Below are 20,404 nucleotides of genomic sequence, written 5' to 3' on the forward strand. Positions count from 1 at the left end.
TGATCAAATTATTGATCTAGACATTCATGCTCAATCAAGCCTATCATATACATTTCAATCTATTTATAGAGATGAACCTATCTAAATCCATTTTTATATTCGAATCTATTTAGGTATGAAAGAAATTTGAGCATCCGACTAATATTATATTTCTATCCATATCTATCAAAGAAACATAGATATAGGTATAGATAGACAATTATTCGATTGGCATCTAAATATTTGATTCTATTTTTAGCTTTATTTAATTTTATATAGTACTTATAAATTTTTTTAAAAATAAATGATCATATTAATATGCTATTAATTTGATTTATCATTCGTTTAGTAATATTTTTAATTTTATAGTTATAAAATTTAATTATCTGGCTTACATCAGTATTTATATCATATTTTCGGTATCTTTACATTTATTTAAAATAAATATAAATATAAATTTTTATATCTAATTAATATACATATTTGTCCAAAAAAAATATAAATATGAAAATATTAACATGGGCCGATTCGATTTAAGCCCTGCACCAAAAAAAGAAATAACCGTACTAAAGGAGCGGCGCAGCGAACACAAAAGTAGATAACCGGGAAATAAGATCACACCGTTACCCATATTTCTGAGGAACGCCAAATGTTGTCGCCTAGGGTTACTGGTGCATGAGGACACGTGTAAAGCCTCGCCCACGCCAACACGGCCACCAACGGAGGAAAATAGGAGCAGAGAAGTACAAATCCCACGCGACAGTGGTACACCAAACCCCTCCTCCCAAGTCCCGACTGCCTACTTGCCGGAATATTCCGTCGTGACGGCGAGCTTTTGGATTTTTCCGAAAACTATATATACCTTTCTCCTCTCCTCCTCCCTGCCCTAAAATACGCATCCCCCTTCTTTCCCCCGCCTCTCCTCCCTACGCCTCTCTCCTCCGCCGTCCCATCGCCTTTCCACCCTTTCTCTCTCTCCTCTCTTTCCATGTGCTTGTTCTTTCTGGCGTGGAGATCGATGCGCGATGGAAGCCTTCGAAGGGGATGCGCAGGTTGAGCAGTGAGAGGTGCTTCGGATCGGGAAAGATAGAGACTTTCTTGGTTATCTAGGGCGCAGAGCGCTCTTTCCGTGGCGGATGGACGCGGTGGAGTTGTCCCTGCCGGCGAATGTTGTTGCAGTATCGAAGCTCTTGGCCACCGAGGGTTTCGGGAGGGTTGGGGAGCCGGAGAATAGGGGCTCTGACGGCGCCGATGCTCGTGTTTTCGGAAGTCACAAGCTTTCTGGTTGCAGCCCTTATCGTTGCGGTAACATTTTTGCCCGTTGATGGGATAAAGATTCGATTTTAACACCTTAGACGGAATAAATATTGGATTTTTAGACCTTATAAGGGATGAATATTCGATTTTTTACACGGATCGAGGGTCATTTTTCCTGATCTGTTGCTTCTTGGAGGGGTTGATGGATATATGGGTGGACGGTAGGTCGCATTTTAGGTGTCTTGATAAATGGATGCTGTACCCATGTAATAATGTTGTTCCTCAAGGCTAGGGTTTTGGTTGTCAGGAATTGAGGGGTTCACATATTCTTGCTTTTTATGTATGTTATTTTGAGTCCAGAAAACTGGGTGTGATTACTTAGTTAGAGATTGATTTTACAATCTTCTGGTGGAAATTATTGGAAGGCCATGGGGTTCATCTCTTCTTGCTTTTGTTTGTTGTTAGTTTTTGGTTCTGGAGAACAGGGTGTAATTTCTTAGTTAGGGATCTACTACTTCTGGTGGAATTTCTTGGAAATCCATGGAGTGGCGTCTTGTAAGCCAAAGGGTAGTGGTATTCATGTCATGTTGTCAGTTTGACTGAAAGAAAACTTTCTGTCAGATCTGCTGCGTAACGGCTACTTTGGCATTGGTCCCTTGCTATTTCCTCATGGTTCTTGTGGTGGTATCTGTTATTATCATATTTGTACGCAGTATATGCATGTTTGTACAGACTTATATTTATACATGTCTACGTGCTTGGCCCTTCATTTTACTTCACATCTATAAGTCCAGGGGAGTGGGGAAAAAAAAGAAAAATGGTCACTTGGTTAGATGACATCTTTTCTCATTTCTATCCTTGTCTCATCGCTTTTGTTGTTCATATGCTTTCCTTTTCTTTTGTTTTACATTTTTATTCGGAGCATTATCATCATACAGTAATGAAGTTTATCAAGCTATATAGTTTCAGATTTTCTTCCCAATGACCTACCAAGCAGGATTCTGAAGAATTATGACTGATATTCAATAATCATAATTGTGCAACTTTTCAAGTATCTTTACATGCTCTTGTGCTCCAGATATCCAGAAGATATACTTTCAACATATGTACTTTTGCATTGCTATCTGTGTATATAACTAAAGGTTCTACTTTTTGTTTGTTTGAATCTTGGTATCTATATTTAGGTTAGAAAGTATTGGTATGCGATAAGTTATTGATGCTCAAGGCCATTTTTTTTAATTTTTTTCTGGCTGTTGTCTAAACATGAGTGTCTGATGTTTCTACTGCTTTTATTTCGCAAATCTTCTTTTCTGATTGTATAAGTCTTGATACTGGGATAAGTGGATAACCATATCCTCATATTTTGTATTTTAAGCACAAGAATGTATTATGTTCTTGTTAACTGATTTGGAACACATTATATGCATGCCAGATGCCAAACTTCAACATCCAATTTCGGAATTCAGTTCAGTTTCCAGAAACAAAAAGCTTGACTCGGAACTTTGTATGCATGAAAATATGCCTCCCAGTTCCAAATGTGAAGGTAATGGTAAAAGGCATCACCTTGGGGAGGCAGATGTGTCTGTCCTATCACTACCCAAGTATGAGGGCAGATCATTGAACAAGAAATCTGTAAAAAAGTTGAATACTTTTCCTGGGTCTAAGCGACCAAGAATAGATCAACCTGAAAATTCTGTGACAAATTCTGGAGTTGATGACCAGAATAATATATCGAGGACAATTGGATCTGACAGCATGCGATGCACTTCCACTGGTAAAAAGGACACCACTTTTGGTTTTAATTTCCTTATGGTGTATGCCTTTGCATTTCTTAGCATTATTAGATATTCTAAAGAACAGGATGATGTTTGTAATGGCTGACAGTGTTGAATCTTGATTTTTCATTTGACTATGCAGATAAATCCCGAATGGTCAAGCAGAAGCGTGGTCATGATGGAAAGAAAATGGATAAAAAGAATTTTAGAGGCGGTTTGAAAAGTAAATATGATTATTTTACAACAAAGGCTGGGTTAACCAACTGTGATTCGGCTTCTGGAGGAAACAACATTCTTGGTATGCAATAAATATGCAGAATAACTTTTTTCTGATGTTTCTTTTATGTATGTTTTCCTTTTCCATTAGCATGTGCACGTGCATGTGCATGTGCATGTGTCTACTTGTGCATGCTTGCATGCATGCATCTATACAGAAAGGCCCACTCACATGCATGCATACATGTATATATGTGTGTGTGTGTATAAATTAAATAATTTTCTTTCAGAGAACCTTCTGGAAAAGCTATTCAATTTGGTGTCTCATATGGTTCTTTTGGACATGTACTTCTGTACGTTATTTGTCCTGATAACGAGGGCTTTTTCACATGGAAGGAAGCAAAATCATTTAAGTCTTTAAAATTTAAGAGTGAAGATATGTTTATTTCTGGATGCATCTAGTGGTTGAATTGCTTTAGTTTTAATAATTGATAAGCAGGCAAACAATTTCTTGCACATCTTTTAAAGATGATTTTTTTTTTAATCTCCAAGTTTCCTTTCTTGAAAAAAGTTGTTTGTAGCCTGTGGTGGGCTTCAAAGAGTTTTAGTTGTTCTGATGTAAATCTCATTTTGCTGAAGAAATTACTTTGCTCTTTGTTTTATTTTATAAGGTGTCAACGGGGCCTAGGCCCGAAGCAAGCCGAAGGTTTGAACCCTAGGCTCGCACCAAGCTCAGCTCAGCCCGGATCTGGCCTGAAAGTATGAGGCCCAAGCTTGACCCAACTCAATATATGCTTTCAAGCTGGGTCAGGCTCAGAACCAGCCCATATATAATTTTTAACATTATCTTCGGTGTAGGCCCTGACCAAAAATTGATCAAGCCTCATTTTGAGGCCGAGCCTGGCCCACGTCCATAAAACTTGAGACTGAGTTTGGTTGTTTCAGGGTCACAATGTCGGGCTAGGCCAACCCATTGGCTGACCTAATCTTGATCATATATTATGACCATTGCTTTATTTTGTCTCTTGATATCACCCTCTTGCCCTTCATCACATTCATGTAATGTTAGTCTTCAGTGATAAGGAAACTTACCGGGTATTGAATATAACATGTTGAATAAACGGATGATCAATATAAGTTCTGCTACTAAATATTTTAAGAACTGCAATATTCATTATCTTTTTGCTATGACCTGACAAGTGTATCCCCATGTTTTTCCAAATATGGTTGTGTTTCTAAATATGTTGTCACTAGGGTCTGCTGTGCTGGAACTGGGGCCCAGACTGGTTGCCCGGTGGTACAGTGATCGTATTCCGTGCCGGCCCCGTACTGACACATTAGAGAAGGTATGGGCGAGGGTGAACGGAAGCGAGAAAAAGAGAGAGGAGGAGGGTGGCGGAGGCCGGTGGAGGGTCGACGGAGGTCGGCGACTTGAGCAGGGGAGGCGGAGGAGGGCTCCACAGTTGGGTCCCCTGTTTCGAACGAAACAGAGGAACCGGCCGCGGAGCTTGGCTCGCCGGCCTCTGCACGGCTCGCCAGCCTCCGCTCAACTCGCCGGCCTCCGCCGGCCCTCTATCGGCCGACCTCCACCTTTCTCTCTCTCTTCCTTCCTCTCCATCTCCCTCCTCCCCTACTCGCTCTCTCTTTTCTCTTTGTTCTTCTCCATCTCCCCCTCCAGCGATGGATTTCATTTCCGTTGTTAGAACCGTCCCGGTCTGCCGGCAGGACGACTCGGTACGATTGGAACTACGCAGTTTGGGATGGTTCTGCCGACCCTGATTTTCATGATATTGAGATTTAGCTCCTATTAGTGTACTACTAACATTATTATGGTCTTTTCCCACTTTCCTTGCTTAAGGCGAAATCCAAATGTGCTCAGTGTCCAGCACGTGGTGATATCAACTCATTCCATTCTTTCCGCTTTATCCTACACCGTTACAAATCTTTCTTCTTGTTAAGTACTCATTTTTGACCCTTTTTTAAAAAGTAATAAATTTCCCTTGTAACCTCAGGCATTCAATGATCACACAACTCTCAGAAGCATCTCTGTATGCCATCCATGCAATCCTTCTTTTGTATGATAATCTATCATCACACAAATTATATCAGTCGGATATTACTTGTAATTTTGCTAAGTTGTGAGTTGTCTCCACGAAAATCGTATAGCATATTCTGATTTCTAATTTTATCGGTATTTGGCTGGATCCTCCAAAACTTTCCCTCATCATATCAATTTGCTGTCATCCATATTCTCGACTCATCTTTAACCCTACACCCTCTGCAAATTGCTTATGCCATGGCATGGCTCTTATCATCAACGAGAAGTTTTTTTTCTAGGAACTTGCTTGTCTTGTGGTATCCACGACACCCGTTGCTCCTTCATATTGATAGTTGCAGTATATACATATATATGCATATGTATATATGTATGTATGTATGTCTGCATGTATATATATGATGGACTCTCCACATTCAAGATCTAAAGAGTTGAATATGATCTATACTAAGGATCGCTATGCCGGCACCAGGGTTCAGATAAGTTGCTTGGTGGCATGCTTCGGTACCCTCTCGTGACATTCTATGCCGGGTTTGTACCGACACATTAGGGAGGGTGGGGGAGAGGGAGAATGGGAGGGGAAAAGAGAGAAAGAAAGGGGAAAGAGACAGAGGGAGAGGGATGAAGGGAGGGAGATAGAGGGAGAAGACCGGTGGAGTGTGCCCTGACATGGAAAAGAGGGTAGGGGAGAGGGACAACAGGAGAGAAAGAGAGAGAGAGAGAGAGGGGGGGAGGGAGGGAGGGAGAAGGAGAGGAAGGGAGGTAGAGAGGAAAGTGGCAAATGTCCAACTAAGGGCTGGGGAGCCGCGCGGAGGGGCAAAGGAGGTTGCTGATTTCATTTAAATTTTTTGAAAATAAAAAGGTCCCCCCTCTGGGACCCTTGTTTCAAATGAAACAGGAGAACCGGAGGTTGAGTCCCTTCTCCACCCCTTACGCGGCTCCTCTGCCCTCCGTGGCCCTCCACCGGCCGTCCACCACCCTCCCTCTCTCTTCTTCCCTCTCCCCTCCACCCCCTCTCTTTTCCTCTCCTTCCTTCTCCCTCTCCCCCTCCTTCACCCATTTCTCAATTTCATTGCCGGAACCATCCTAGTCCACCGCCGCAAGGCTCAGTATGCCTCAAAGCAGGCAATTCGGGATGGTTTCGCTTTTCTTGATTTATACTATAAAAATTCTTAGAAACCAAAATGTATGAGTTTGGTGTTTTCTAACCTAGTCAAGTGGGTGTTAGATGGATAACTTTATTAGCATAATACTATGGTTGCTATGACCTAATTATCAAAACCCAGTAAATTTAAATCCATCCATGTTTTAAGATGTGTAGATCATGATCCATAATGTAGAGTTTCAATTCATGTGCCCTGTTATGTATTTTATCACACTAGTGTAATTTCTATCATTCATTTTTGTACTAACTTGATGCATGCATTAGAAACCACCAAATATATATGAATTTTAGTTTACAATCATTTTTTATAGTGTAGAGCATATTCAACGGTTTGAATCTTCAAATTGGATCACCTATGTTTAATTTTAAAATTGTTAACTCCTTTTTTGAGGAGTTAGTGCAAGATGTGTAGTCCAACCAAGGTACACCATCTCGGCACTGGGCTTCTCACCGGTGCCACCCTATTATTGTGTCGGTATGGGAGCTGTTTTTGCACACCAAGTGTCGATACGCCCCTTGCACCATTTACTAGTACGGTACGGTACATCCCAAACCGTCCCGTTCGGTACGGTGTGGCATACCTTGAGTCCAACTATATATATGTATGTGCACACACACATACACTATGCATATATGTATGTAAACACACATATACATGTACTCTTAATAATACCCAATTAACTGTGCCCTTTATAGCTGTTGCTCTTATATGATCTTCTGTTGACTCCATAGTGTGTCACATAAGTTTGACTATGGTAGTTGATCCAGTTTCTATTGTACATTTATTCATAGCTGGCTGTCATGATATTCCTTTAATCATATTATGTTATCACAATTTTTTATTTCATGGATAGACTTGGCAAAGCTGCTTTCTTCTCTTTTTGAACCCAATGTGTAATATAGTTCCCATATATTTTGCCTTGATGGCCTTTTTCCACCTCCATTATTTTTTTTTTCTTTCTTTCAAAATTTTGGTTATTTGTTCAAAGAAAATCTTTAGACTCTTTCTCTCACACACACACACACACTGAGAGAGAGACATATACGCATGCATATACTTTCAGAAGTCAAACCTAATATTGGTTGTCTTTTGATTCTTTGGATTCTATACTACGAAACGACTTAGGATTTTGCATATGAAATAATGGATTTATGATGTGAATTTAACCCTGGTAAAACAAGACATCTAGCAAATCAATATTGCTGCAGTTGGTACCTTCCTAGAATCACCAAGGCAATAGCAAGATTGTCTTTGCTTATATTGATTATTAGGTTTCATAAGCAATTTAGTTTTGTACTTACACAGATTTATAATTATATCTTACCATTTCAAATTAGGAATAAATGGTCTCAAGTCAGATCTCCGTGATGTTACAAAGTATATGGATGATCTGTCATTGAATGAACTTCTTGACAGTAGTTACAAATACTCTAACTTATGTCCTGAAAAAGGAAAGAGAGCCCCCAATGTTGATGAAACTATTTTAGCCTCAGTTAGAAAGGCTTGCTCTATCCTTCCACTCCAGGGTGCAGTTGGTAACAGTGGCAATGGAAAAGCTGTTATAAACCTCTTGAAACCTAATTGCGCTTCACTGAACTTGTCTGAATGTGATAACAAGGATAAGGGCATTGATGAATCAGTACCTTGTAACAAGGTAAGTCTACAATTTGTGTTATTTTCTCATATAAATATAAATATTAAATAAGCAGAGCATCTTTTAATTATTTATTTACACTTCTCACCAGGATCCTGGTCAGTTGAACTTGAATCTCTCCACTTTATACCAGCCTAAAGACATTTTAAAGCAGTTAACATTTCCTCCAGCTCAGGATTTGGATGCTCTTTTGGTGTCTGCTATGCACATGACAACTTTTTGTCATGCCAGCTTGCCACCTTTTCAATGGTCTTTTTGCCACAATGGAGCTTGCAAACCCAGTGTCGATGTTGGTAAAGTGGCTTCAACAAAGAGCACATCCCAAGGTAAATGGGTTAGAATAGGAAGCAATTCCACTTCCTTTGGAGATGATCAGAGTTGCTTCTCTGAAATGGAATTGAAGTCATTTAACCACAATGAAGATCCTATAATCCAGCAAAAGATTGATGATCTTCTTCAAGATGTGAACACCCTGACAACATCTGTCAAGCCATTATGCACTATGCCAATTTCTCCAGAAGCTCATATTTCGAACAGTGTTGTTTTGAAGAAAGAATCTGGTGTTTCTGATTCATTTATTTCTAAAAGGTGTAATTTAATGGAGGAGCACGTCAAATCTTCAGATAGCCATCTGGAATTTGACTATAAAGATAGTGTGTTCTTGAAAACTTCTGAATCTGAAGTCTGTCAGAGGTTTAAAGGACTTGAACCGAACTTAGCGGATCCATCACAGTCTACTTTGCAATTTGAGGACAATGAAGTCACCCAGAAAGCACAGGATACAGTGGGCAGACATGGTTGTTCAGAAAATTGCTCTTGCTACTCCTGTAAAAGCACTTCTGGTGGATGTGATCAGAGTTCACGGTATTTTCTTACACCAAAGATATCTAAACCAGGTAATATGCTAAAATTCAACATGCATTACTGGAGCCATGCCATACCTGAAAGGCATATATCTTGTTTCCTTCTCAGGTTATCGGTTCTTTGTTTCCAAAGAAAAGTTGATACCAGTGACAGATTTAATATTTTCCATCTCATCTTTGAACATAATTTGCTAGCATAGTATATACATGCATAATCGAAGCTTAATGTTATTTTATTTTAAGCATTATGCCGTAGTTGAAGCTGATAAATTAGGAAATGGCATTCATCATACTTAGTAAATATTTGTACATCAAGACACATCATTATCTGTTGAGTAGTTATGTTGTAGAGAATACATAATTGTGGAGTTTGATGTATGCGTTTTCATGAAGTAAGAATTCAATTTGTTGTTCCTGAATGTTAGGTTCAATGAAATGCACAAATAATTTATATGTGATTTGTGTGATTTAAACATGGGGATTGTGATTTCCTATCTGTATATGCAGAAAATATAGGATTTGCAAAGCCATTATGGAAACAGTTTATGTTTATTGAAAGTTAATCCTGTCCATCTAGAATGTGATTTCTTTTTCCTCTAATGGAATGTGGAATGATTTTGACATATTTTAGCTCTGTGATGGAATGCTTTCTGTTTTCAGATGTCTTTTTTAGTTTTGCATTGTATATACTTTTAAAATACTTTTTTACTGGTCATAAAAGAGAGAGCTGACAACCAATGCAGTTTTGCCCGCTTCTGTTTCATGGAGGATGTTTTAAGAGTATCTAAGACAGGTGCCTTGTGTATTTCATTGCAAGACGGAAAAAAAAAGCATTACAAACATTGGTTTGCGCTAGAAGCCCACTTCTATGCATGCCTCTATCATCTGTGCATGCATGCATGCACGCACTACCATGTACATGTCAGGTAGTTCCAGATTACATGGTTGAATGTGGCAATTATCTCATGTTATGAGAGTACCTGAAATATTACTGGGAGTTTATGTCTGCTCATACATGGAGAATTACTGATCACTCTCTCAGAAAGGTTAATCAATATATGATCCTTCTTTTTGTTGAGGCAAATTACCTGGTATTCATTTAGAAACGCTTGAAGAATTATTTTTTTTTGGGTTTCATAAAAGAAGATCCTAAGGTAGAATAATTTTTTGAGACTTTAGAGCTCTTTGATTGATACAGGAGATGGAAATCCTAAATTTACTTTGAGTTAGAGTATTTAGTATTAGGAAATCTTGTGTTAGGGCTGTCTTGATAAGTTTAATTTTCGAATATTTTAATTTATGAATCAATTGTATTTTTTTTATAATATCAGAGGTGAGGGGAAAAGGTACCACGAGAAGTTATTTGATTATTATGTAGGTGAGTTATTACTGCAGCTGTTGTTTGATAGTTGTAGATCCTTAAGGTATTTCTGTGTTTACTTTAAAATTTAATAGTATATTTGATTCTATTAAGCATGGATCGAGAAGCTTAGCAAAAATGTAAAGGTGATAGCAATGCTATATGGAATCTTTTGCATGATTATAAACTGGAGCAGTTTTTCCTGTATGGAATTTGAATTTCATAAAACATGACTAATGGAAGTCAAAAATGCTTACTTTGTCATATGCTGAGGACTTTATGGAGAATTGCATAATGGATCATGAAGTCCAAATATCCATTTATTGTCCAGGGAGTTTTCATAGATGCTGAAGCATCCGACAACATGATGATAGATGGAATGTGCAAAGAAATAGCAGAGGTCAAATTTTTGCCTCTTAAGCAAATCTTGCAGTTACTCGTTCATCCTGTTTGAGGCCTATTTAAGTGATGAAGAAACCTAAACTGCATTTGATTAGGTTTAGGAAGATAAGCCTGGTGATTGAGGTGATGAAACTCTGATAGAAAATAGATAACTCAAAAAGAAATATTAAAAGAAGATAAAGAGGGTTTTCGCAACCATGAATAAGCGATGGTAGGAGCTTTATTGTATCTTGTGATCAACAGTTACTCCTCTCTCTAGAATGATACAGGCACAACAATTGTGTCTGACTAGGAGGCTACCCTTGCTCGTTTGGCTCAGGACATCATTAGAGATAAGGGGCAATCCCTTTGGGTGCTTTGTGTAGTGCTGCTGTTTATGTGGTTTTCCTTCTTATCATCTTCTTCTTTTAGCTGGTAGAATACTGATTTTCAACAAAAACAACTTGGTTGGGTTTCAAAAGGATAGCCAATGAGATGGCAGACTCCATCCATAGCTTTTGGAGCTTTGGGTGGTTCTAATGTTTATGTGGATTTCCTTCATATTGTCTTCTTCCTTCTAGCTGGTAACATTCTGATTTTAAACAAACATACACATAAAGGAATGGCCATCGCCATTTTTTTTTCCTTGGGAAGGATGAGTCTAAAAACACTTGCTTAAGCTAAAAAATACATGTACCTTGAATATGTCTGGTGTTGTTCTGATCCCTTTTACTAATTCTATAGATAGTAGCTCACAATAGGAAGCATCATAGTTAGGAGTTAAGAATAGCTTTGAGGGCTTTTCATGGCCCACAACATTTACATATGTAGAGAAAGGTTGCTATTTTGTGGATTCAGTATATGATCACCTGATGTATAGTTATTTTTTACTTTCACATGCTACAAGGTCTACCTATAGTCAGGTCAATATGCCTTTGAAATGTACGATCTTAATGGCATATATTTTTTTATTCAAAATTAATGTGGCACTAAGCAGGGGAGTTCAGGAGCAGTGACATTTAGATCTTGTGATGTAGCATGAGAGTCCACAAGAACAACCAAGTTCATGGAGATTAGCAGCTAAGAGGAGAGAGAAATAACAGTCGGCGGAGCAAATTCCAGATTTTTTTGCATTCTTTTATAGAAGACTGGAATATACACAATAAATAGTACAAAATGGTTTACTTTTGCCAGGTGAATTAGCTCCATCGAACTGCCTACTTTGAGGGCACCAGAGCAAATGTATGGACAGATTTGGTTTGGATCTATTTATCAGAAATATCTGGCCACGGCCGCCAAAACAACTTTGGCAGAAGTAAAGTTGAAAAGAAAATTTTGGGCCAAGTTCTTGTTGGTTCCACTTGTTTTATTGCATCCTTGATAAGAATTCTTTTGTAAATCAATATCATACAAACCTTGAATTTTGATTGAGGTGAGCTCATCTCGAAATTCTATAGACTGACTCCACTCAGACAATTGTGAAATATATTCAATTAAAATATTCAAGACCTGTCCCATCTCTAGAACCTATTGTAAAAAAGGTCTAACCTCTGGTGATAAAAAATAGTCATCTTCTGGATCAAGCTTGATGATTTATAGCTCGAGTTTTATAATTGGACCCCTTGATATTTATGGCCTTTATAAATGCATGCATGAATGTATTGTTTTAGGCTTATAGCTAATTGAAATTATTTGCTTCTTTTCTTCTGTGCTTCTTTTCTTTTCCTATCAGGAGTGCAGCATATGCTACTCTTATCTGCTATCTTTTCCGTCCAGAATCCTTTTTTCCCTTTGTTTCTCTGACGAAATTATTTTTACTCTGTTGTGGCAATTCTCCTCACCCATTCTGACCTCTACAATATATTTGTCAATTAAATAGGCTACTCACCGAGGGTACTGCTTGCTGCTGAAATACTATGTGAAATGGGACGCCGTTCCAATGTCCTCAAGATTCGAAGCCACAACAGTGGGGGGATGAAATGGCCCAAGACGCCTTCTCAGAAGCCCATGAAGGCACGCAAGTCTACATCTTCCATGGATAAAACAGAGAATTCATTTCTCATGGGTAGGCATCATGATCCAGTTGGAAGTCCAGGCCTTCCATCTGCGAAACATAAGATGATGAGTGAAAATAAAAATGATCTCACCCACATGAATAATACTGGCAGAGGATCTGTAAGATGGTCTGTTCCTTTGGAAGGTGTTACATCTCCCAGCAAACTGGAAAGAGATCCCACCATCAGCACAAGGCCATTGCATAGCTATGCCACCAGGCCTTCATCTCTGATGCCAACCCCCATTCAAGGCGAAAAGGGCTGGGACAATCGGCACAAGCTTAGGAAAGCGACAGTGGCATCATCAGTTACCTTTCGAGGGTCTTATATTAAAGACTGGAACAGGGGAAGAAGCAAGAGAGTGTGATTGTAAACTACTCTTTAACATACACAGTCAATGCCAGAGCTGCTTGTTGAGAGGCTGTGAAATACATAGATGGGGTCTGGGTTGAGCTTCTCAGCAGGTGACAGGATAGAGATGTAGCCTTACAAATGGTTTGACTGGAGGAGAGAAATGTGCCTCCAATTCTTAGCTTGAATGGGTTGGTTGGAGGGCTCTGTGAATTAATTGGGCAATTTTGTGGGCCAAATTGTTATTTGTGATGCTGTACTTGTCTTTTACATTTGCCATATATAGTGCGGTGTCCGTCCTCTATCTCTCTCTTTCTCTCTGCTTTAGCAGATAGTTTTACAGACAGGCCTCTTCTTTTATCTATGTTTTTCTTGGGTGAATATCCGGTATTAATTTTCAGAGGGTTGTCAAGTTGATGGCTGGCCATGAAATCTCTTTGATTCTTTCATTGTGGGATTGGATTTCTTTCTCTATTTTGATCCCACATTTGATTGGAAAAGGTTTTGTATGATTATGAAATCGATGAATATGCTAGCAAAACTGGGTCTCTAGTATTCGCTGCGAATGCAAGCATTGTTTTGCTGGGAAAATATATCTGTATCTGAGAGAAAATATTTCCAGTTTTTCGACGCAATGGTCTTTTTCCTGCAGAAGGGGGTAAGATTTAAGTGAGCCAGTCATAATGAATGGAGCTACAAGTAAAGCTCAGTCCTTGTAGTTTTGCTCTTCAAATTGGAAGGTTAAATCCACATTTTGATCTTATCCTAAAGGGGAAGGGGTCTTAAGAAAAAAAAATACACTTTTAAAACGCCTCCGTGATTAGGAAGATAATGGAAATGGTATCACAAAGATTTGAATCTTACACTTGTCCATAAAGGAACTCGGAGACTCCAGAAAGCAAGCTCTTGGTCGAGGAGCATATATTTCTTGGGCCCGAAGGAAAGTTTAAAGAAGTTTCTTTTCTTTTACGAAAAAAATAAACGAAGTGGAACCGCTTTTGGTGTTTTGTGCTCTCTCTTCAGATAAAAGATGACGTTTTGGGCTCTCCTACCTAAATCCATCCAGATCAAAGAAAAGATTTCGAAGGAAATAACACAAAAGAATCTATTTACTTCATAGCAATGCAAACACAAAACGTCATCTCATTCATAACGGTTCACAAGACAAGCAGAAAGCGCACGCAAGGATCAATCAATTACAAGTTACTCAAAAAAAGATCCATCCATAGCAAGAGTGACTAAAATGAAACCAAACTCCCCCGTATATATAGCACCGAATCTTCTACAACATCAGTGAATCCACTCTTTTCTCTCCCACTCGTTCACCAACTCCATCATTGCCTTCTGCAACGAGCCTTGGCCGCCACGTTGGCGGCCAGCATCCTCTCCCTCAGCTTCCTGCTGCCGTCCGACGGCCCATGCAGAACGAGGCATTGGTCGAAACATGAATCCTGATTGCATGCACAAATCCAAAATCGAAAGTACCGCATATTAACTCTTTTCACCACTTCGTCGCAGACCCCTATTTCATTAGTGCTGACACAAGCTGTGTTGGGAATGTTCTGTTGAAATTTATGCAGATAGATGGCTCTAAGATTTATTTATCTTATACTCGAGCTTCATGTTTGTTTCGACAAACTTAGTTAGATTCCCCATTAATCATATCTATCGCAATTCGCAAGGTGCGACGCTAATCTACCAGCTAGGACTTGGTATCGTCCAACTTGCCATTGCTACAAATCCTGTCAGACACTGACGAACCATAAAAATAGTTGCACTTGTAAAATTTCTCGTCTCTATTCCATGCAAATTTATATTGCAGGAGAATTCAGCAAAGAAAGAAGTTTTTCTTTTTTATTTCTTCAGTGGTTGCTTTTGAAAAAGAAAGATAGATTTTGCAAGTACCTGGAAACTGAAAAGATTAAAAATGGTCATAACGGGATGCTAGAAGTGGATTCTCAGCAATTTCAATTGCCGAAACTCTGCCTTGCGTGCAGGCCCACCGGAAGATTTACTTAGCGGCAAAATGGCTGCAACAAGAAAACAAGAATAGCTTACAAGATACTTCTATATGTAATTGTTATTAAACAAGAGAAAAGCTGTTCGATTATCAATGTATGTAGTGCAATTTGTTTTAAAAAGCTACCTAATAGCAAAGTTCATTCATGGCCTGACATGATCTCTGGTGCAATTTGGTGCAACTCGGATGTGTCTAAAACTAAAGGCCTTCGTTGATCAGTTGGGAACAAGATCTGAACTAAGAAGTACCGAAGGCATCAGCTCTTACAAATGAGCCAACTAGTCAGCCACTTGATTACCTTTTTTTATAGAAATGAGCAACCCTGAATGCCCAAAGTATATGTTCTTAAAATCGTAAGTGTATAAGATGGTAATGTAAGGATTTACTGGCATGATACTATATTATATTATGATCTGATCAACAAAACATGGTGAGTTTGAATCTACCGCCTCTTTGTTTCTTGCCATCAGGTGTGGAAATTTCATTGCCTTCTGGCATATATTATCACTACAAGAAAGATTCAAATAAGTACTAAAGATTCGAATAAGTACATTGAGAATCAAAATTCTAGAGAACCAATTGAATGCTCTAGCATAGAAAATTAAAATAAAAATTATGAAAAAAATTCTCTCATAATTCCACTTCCATCAAAATCATCAATTTTAGGGGATTATTTTCATTTGCATCCACCGCAGGGTGGATAATTTTGCCCTTTTACCATACGCACAATAGTCTAAAGGGAAATTACAATTTATCTTATCAAGTTTGGACAATTTTTATGCATACCTCTTCATCTTTAAAAATTTTCAAAGTTACCCTTCATATTTCTAAAATGTTTCAAAATTGTCCTATCGTTTATCTCTTTTTAATAGAGTGGTGGCATGTGATCATTACATAATAGTATAAAGTTACCGTAGAACAAATATGCCCTTAATATCTTCTCCATGGAGCCTTAGACCCATATCATGCAACATAAATAGTTCGAGTTAATTTTTTTATAAAAGAAATATTAGCAATATATGTAAGTCCTAGCATACACAAGAGCGGGCTTCTCTTTCGAGTGGCAGAAGGAACTAGAAAAAAATAATAATTTGTCAACACATAGTGAATATAAATAAATAACAAATAAATGAAGTTTTGAAGTTCTTAAATTGATAAGTATCAAAAAGTTCTCATTAAGTAATTAAAATTGCGATCAAACACATACATATGTGTGTGTATGAATCATGCTATTAATTATAGAAAGTTAGTCAAACTATTAACTTTAAATGGAATTCCAAAGCCATATTAGAAAAAATTCAGAAATAATCAAAATAAATATAAGCGACATAACAACCATCCAAGAACATTACAAAATATATATGTTCTTCTTCCCGCTTGGAAGGACTCCACACGATCGGAGGAAGAGTCTCAGAAGAAAGTCATTGGAGGCTGAAAAAGATCGGAGGAGGAGAAAAAGCCTAGGATGATAAAATATTAAATAAGGTATTTTTGTAAAAAAAAAATTTTATAATGGTGTGCTAATGGTGTTAGCAAATATATATACAAACATCCAAACAAAGACTATAACTATTCGGAACATTCCGTCATGAAAGTAGAAATTTCTTTATAGTTTCTCCTGTTAAAATTTCATCTCATGTATTTCACAAACCAAAATAGGTTATTCACTTAAATAATAAGTTTTGATTCAATTCTTTTTTAGTAATTTGGAGAACGATCATTTAACTGTTTGGGCAACAAATGTTATAAAAGTCAAGAGCACGCCCTTTGTAACTGCGACGAGTCTCATTGGTATCATCTTTTGACTGTTTGGGCAACAAATGTCATAAAAGTCAAGAGCACACCCTATGTAAGTGTAACGAGTCTCATTGGTATCATCTTTCTGGCGTGTATCTTAAAGTACAACATGTATGATTATTTTTTCACTTGACTAGATTTCTCGGTAGCTAACTCCCAATCTACGACGTTAGTATCATTCGTCGTCACCTCTGCCCGGTCCAACCGCACTTGTACGACCCATTATTAAATCATTTTCTCCATGGAAAAAAAGGAAAATCCGAATTCCGCAAGCACTATAAAGCCCATCAAATCGAGTAAACCGCACCGTTCCTACCAACATTCGCCACCGCCCGCCGCCGCCATGTCCGCCGACCGCGACCACATCACCCCCCTCGCCACCGCCGCCGCCGACCGCCCCACCAGCGATGAGGAGGATCCCAACACCACGAGTACCCGTCGGCCCTCCTCCCGCCGCCGTCGCTGCCTCATCTGCTGCGGCTCCTGCACCGCCCTCGTCGCCGTCATCGTCATCGTCCTCGTTATCATCGTCCTCACCGTCTACAAGGTCAAGGAACCAGTCATAACCATGAACTCCATCTCCATCAGAAACCTCAAATTCAAGACCGGCTCCTCCCTCACCTCCCCAGTCTCCCTCAACATGACGGTGGTCGCCGACGCCTCCGTCAAGAACCCAAACGCCGCCTCCTTCCGGTTCGGGAAGAGCACCACCGATGTCTACTACCGGGAGCGGGTGATGGGGGTGGGCTATGGACCCCCGGGGACGGCGGGGGCCCACAAGACGTTCCCGATCAAGGTGACGGTCGACGTGATAGCCAACCAGCTTCTGGCCGATCCGCTGGATCTGATCGGCGATCTGGCCGCCGGGAAGCTGGACTTGACCACGTCGACCAAAGTCGGCGGAAGGGCGACGGTTTTTCTGATCATCAAACGCCATGCGGATGTGATGATGAACTGCAGCTTCACCGTGGCCGTCTCCAACATGTCGATTTTGGATCAGAGTTGCAACCAGCGCGTGCGGCTATAATTTATGATAGATTTGGTATGGATTTTAGATCAATACGCTTATAGATTTGAAGTAGAAACATTTCGATAGATGTCAACTAGCTCAGAAATAGGTGAGGCGAGATCCGAATACATGTATGTACACACTATACCTCGAAATTATGTGAGGCTGGAATATCCATCCCTATAGATTTGTACCTAGGATTTCACTATGTTTATCGGATGTGGTTATAGCTACGGATTACTAATATACGATAAATTTTGCTTTTTCTAGACATACCAATTTTGTCTGTCTTTTATAATTGTAATCTTCTGATGGCAGCTATCAAGCACTACATAATACTTTGCAGTGCAAAGTGTGCGCCGTAGAAGATCCTAATTCCAAATAAAATATTGAGAATGAAAAAAATTTGATTAGGTAAACAATAATTTCTTACAGATTGCTTCACCGGGTAAACCTATAGCCATTCCGCAACATAACTCAGATCCTAGTTCCAAATAAAATATTAAGAATGGAAAAGATTTGGTTAGGTAAAAACTAGTTTTACACGGCGTTTCACTAAGTAAAGCTATGGCTATTCCACAAGGTAACTCAGATCCTGGTTCCAAATAAAATATTAAGAATGGAAAAGATTTGGTTAGGTAAAAGATATTGTCTTACCACGTGTTTCACCAAGTAAACCTACAACTATTTGAGAATATGACTCAAGTATTAATTATGTGCTGCTAAATTTCCAACTTGTAGAACCTTGGTAGCTTTGCAAAACTATGTGGAGGTCATCATTTGATGTTTTTTATTTAGTCTTGTGTGGAAAAGAATCCAATAAGACAATCCTTGATGCTGAAAGGATGACCAATAGACCTCCAAGAACTTTGGCCCAGCAGTTTCTAATGTTGATCATCGACACCCGCAAAAGAGGGCAAGAAAAAACACTCCCATGACCAGAAAACTAGGAAATCTAGCTGAGGTCACTGAACCCCAGCTTTGAAAAGGTATCACTTCAGAGGTGTATGTTTTCCTCTTGTTGCTAGGAACGCGTTTTAAAACGTGGCATCAAAGTTCCTCCGTCAGTGTAGGCTCTCAGGCCAGGTCCACCATCCAAAATCTAAGAGTTCAACAGTGCACAATTACAACGACTGATCAAATGCAGGTTAAATATGAGTCCACGAAAAATCCAGGTGATACAAGATTGTTCAAATAATTCTCATCTTCTTGATTTTATTAGGAAAACTGTGTCATCAAATGTGTATTCTTATAATATTATAGGGAATTCAAAAATTCTTTTTGAATTCTGCTGTGCTACGATCAGGAGCGGCCCAATATATTTAGAGGCCTAAGGCCGTTTTGTCTTTGAGGCCTTCCCTACAGTGGGCCGCCCTAAGGCGAATTCACAGGGGGCCTTTTTTTTTCCATTTTGTCTTTGAGGCATATCCTGCGGTGGGCCTTCTTTTGGCCGGGGCCTTAGGCGACCGCCTCAATTGCCTAAGGGTTGGGCCGGCCTTGGCTACGATCTTTGCTAATTGTGCATATACTAGTAGTGGGCATATTTGATGCATGCATATGGAAGCATGGATAGCCATGATATCACGGCGGTAGGCCCCATCCTGCTGTGAACAAGATATACGCCATCGATCGAAGCTTGGGGAGGTCCTTCAAGATACTAGCTAGATGAGTGGACAAGATTTTATCAAATGGAAATGGAAAAGTCGGGGGACATTTACGACAAAGAGCATTTTTTGATACAACGGTGCCTCACACAACACCTGCATGAGTGCGACCTATACAATATTCTTTAACTATGGGGGGCGATGTCTTATTTGACAAAGTCTCTGTGAAAGCTCCCAGCCAAAGTGTTGATTTTCGCATGTCTTGCAGCTAAGAACAAATTTATTTTTGATGGATTGGTCCGCGGTTCGCTGTTTCGTGTGCTAGAAGAGGAGAAAAGTGATTATATAATGTTTAACTGTGCTTTCACCAAAAACTTATCGCAGGATTTAACTTCTAATTTGGGTGCTAATACGTCTTCTATAATTTCGTGCATTTGGTTGGAGGGAAGTCTTCTATAAACAAACTTAGCGGCAACATGCTCTCCTTGACAAAGTATATGTCTTCTTAAAGGATTGGGGCGGATTTATTTTCTAGAAGAATCGTGATGAATTAATTTGTCCTCTCTATATTAGATCTTTTTCTTTTGCAGAGAATCTCTAATCTGAATCTTTCCGTCTATTAACACTTCTTAGTGCTATCCTGCTGCTTCTGTAATTTTTCTTTTTATTTTCTTTCTTTATCTCTACCCCTCTTCTTCACTTTGAGAGGATATATGTTTAATGTATTTGGGCTCTAATGGATCCTTTCTCTCTCTCAAAAGTAAAACCAAAAAGAAAAAGATGCATCAAGACTCCAATTAAACATAATAACCTACGCAAGATGCCGATCAAAGATCATAGACTCTCTTACCTTAAGGATAGT

General features: G+C 39.1%; 2 protein-coding genes across 2 annotated transcripts; both read left to right on the forward strand.

The window, feature by feature from the left end:
• Positions 1 to 598: 598 nt before the first annotated feature.
• LOC103711753 (uncharacterized) lies at positions 599 to 13,416 on the forward strand. The gene is made up of 6 exons (XM_008798058.6): positions 599 to 1,284; positions 2,669 to 3,010; positions 3,154 to 3,309; positions 7,787 to 8,103; positions 8,195 to 8,999; positions 12,587 to 13,416. Exons 1-6 carry the CDS (start codon positions 1,116 to 1,118, stop codon positions 13,126 to 13,128), a joined length of 2,331 nt encoding a protein of 776 aa, XP_008796280.3. The 5' UTR covers positions 599 to 1,115; the 3' UTR covers positions 13,129 to 13,416.
• A 3,799-nt stretch (positions 13,417 to 17,215) lies between these two features.
• On the forward strand, positions 17,216 to 18,211 carry LOC103701379 (uncharacterized). The gene has a single exon (XM_008783420.6). The coding sequence runs from the start codon at positions 17,273 to 17,275 to the stop codon at positions 17,954 to 17,956; it is 684 nt and encodes a 227-aa protein (XP_008781642.3). The 5' UTR covers positions 17,216 to 17,272; the 3' UTR covers positions 17,957 to 18,211.
• Positions 18,212 to 20,404: the final 2,193 nt, after the last annotated feature.

The sequence above is a fragment of the Phoenix dactylifera genome, chromosome 12 (assembly GCF_051530095.1).
Source record: "Phoenix dactylifera cultivar Ajwa chromosome 12, Ajwa_hap1_PhDact_Kaust_v1.1, whole genome shotgun sequence".
Lineage (NCBI taxonomy): Eukaryota > Viridiplantae > Streptophyta > Magnoliopsida > Arecales > Arecaceae > Phoenix > Phoenix dactylifera.

Excerpts from the sequence above, each read along its gene's own strand:
- LOC103711753 (XM_008798058.6), top strand. The coding sequence starts at position 1,116 with ATGGACGCGGTGGAGTTGTCCCTGCCGGCGAATGTTGTTGCAGTATCG. Across the intron at positions 3,011-3,153 it reads CATGCGATGCACTTCCACTG|ATAAATCCCGAATGGTCAAG; the intron begins GTAAAAAGGACA and ends TTGACTATGCAG. Across the intron at positions 3,310-7,786 it reads TGGAGGAAACAACATTCTTG|GAATAAATGGTCTCAAGTCA; the intron begins GTATGCAATAAA and ends ATTTCAAATTAG.
- LOC103701379 (XM_008783420.6), top strand. The coding sequence starts at position 17,273 with ATGTCCGCCGACCGCGACCACATCACCCCCCTCGCCACCGCCGCCGCC.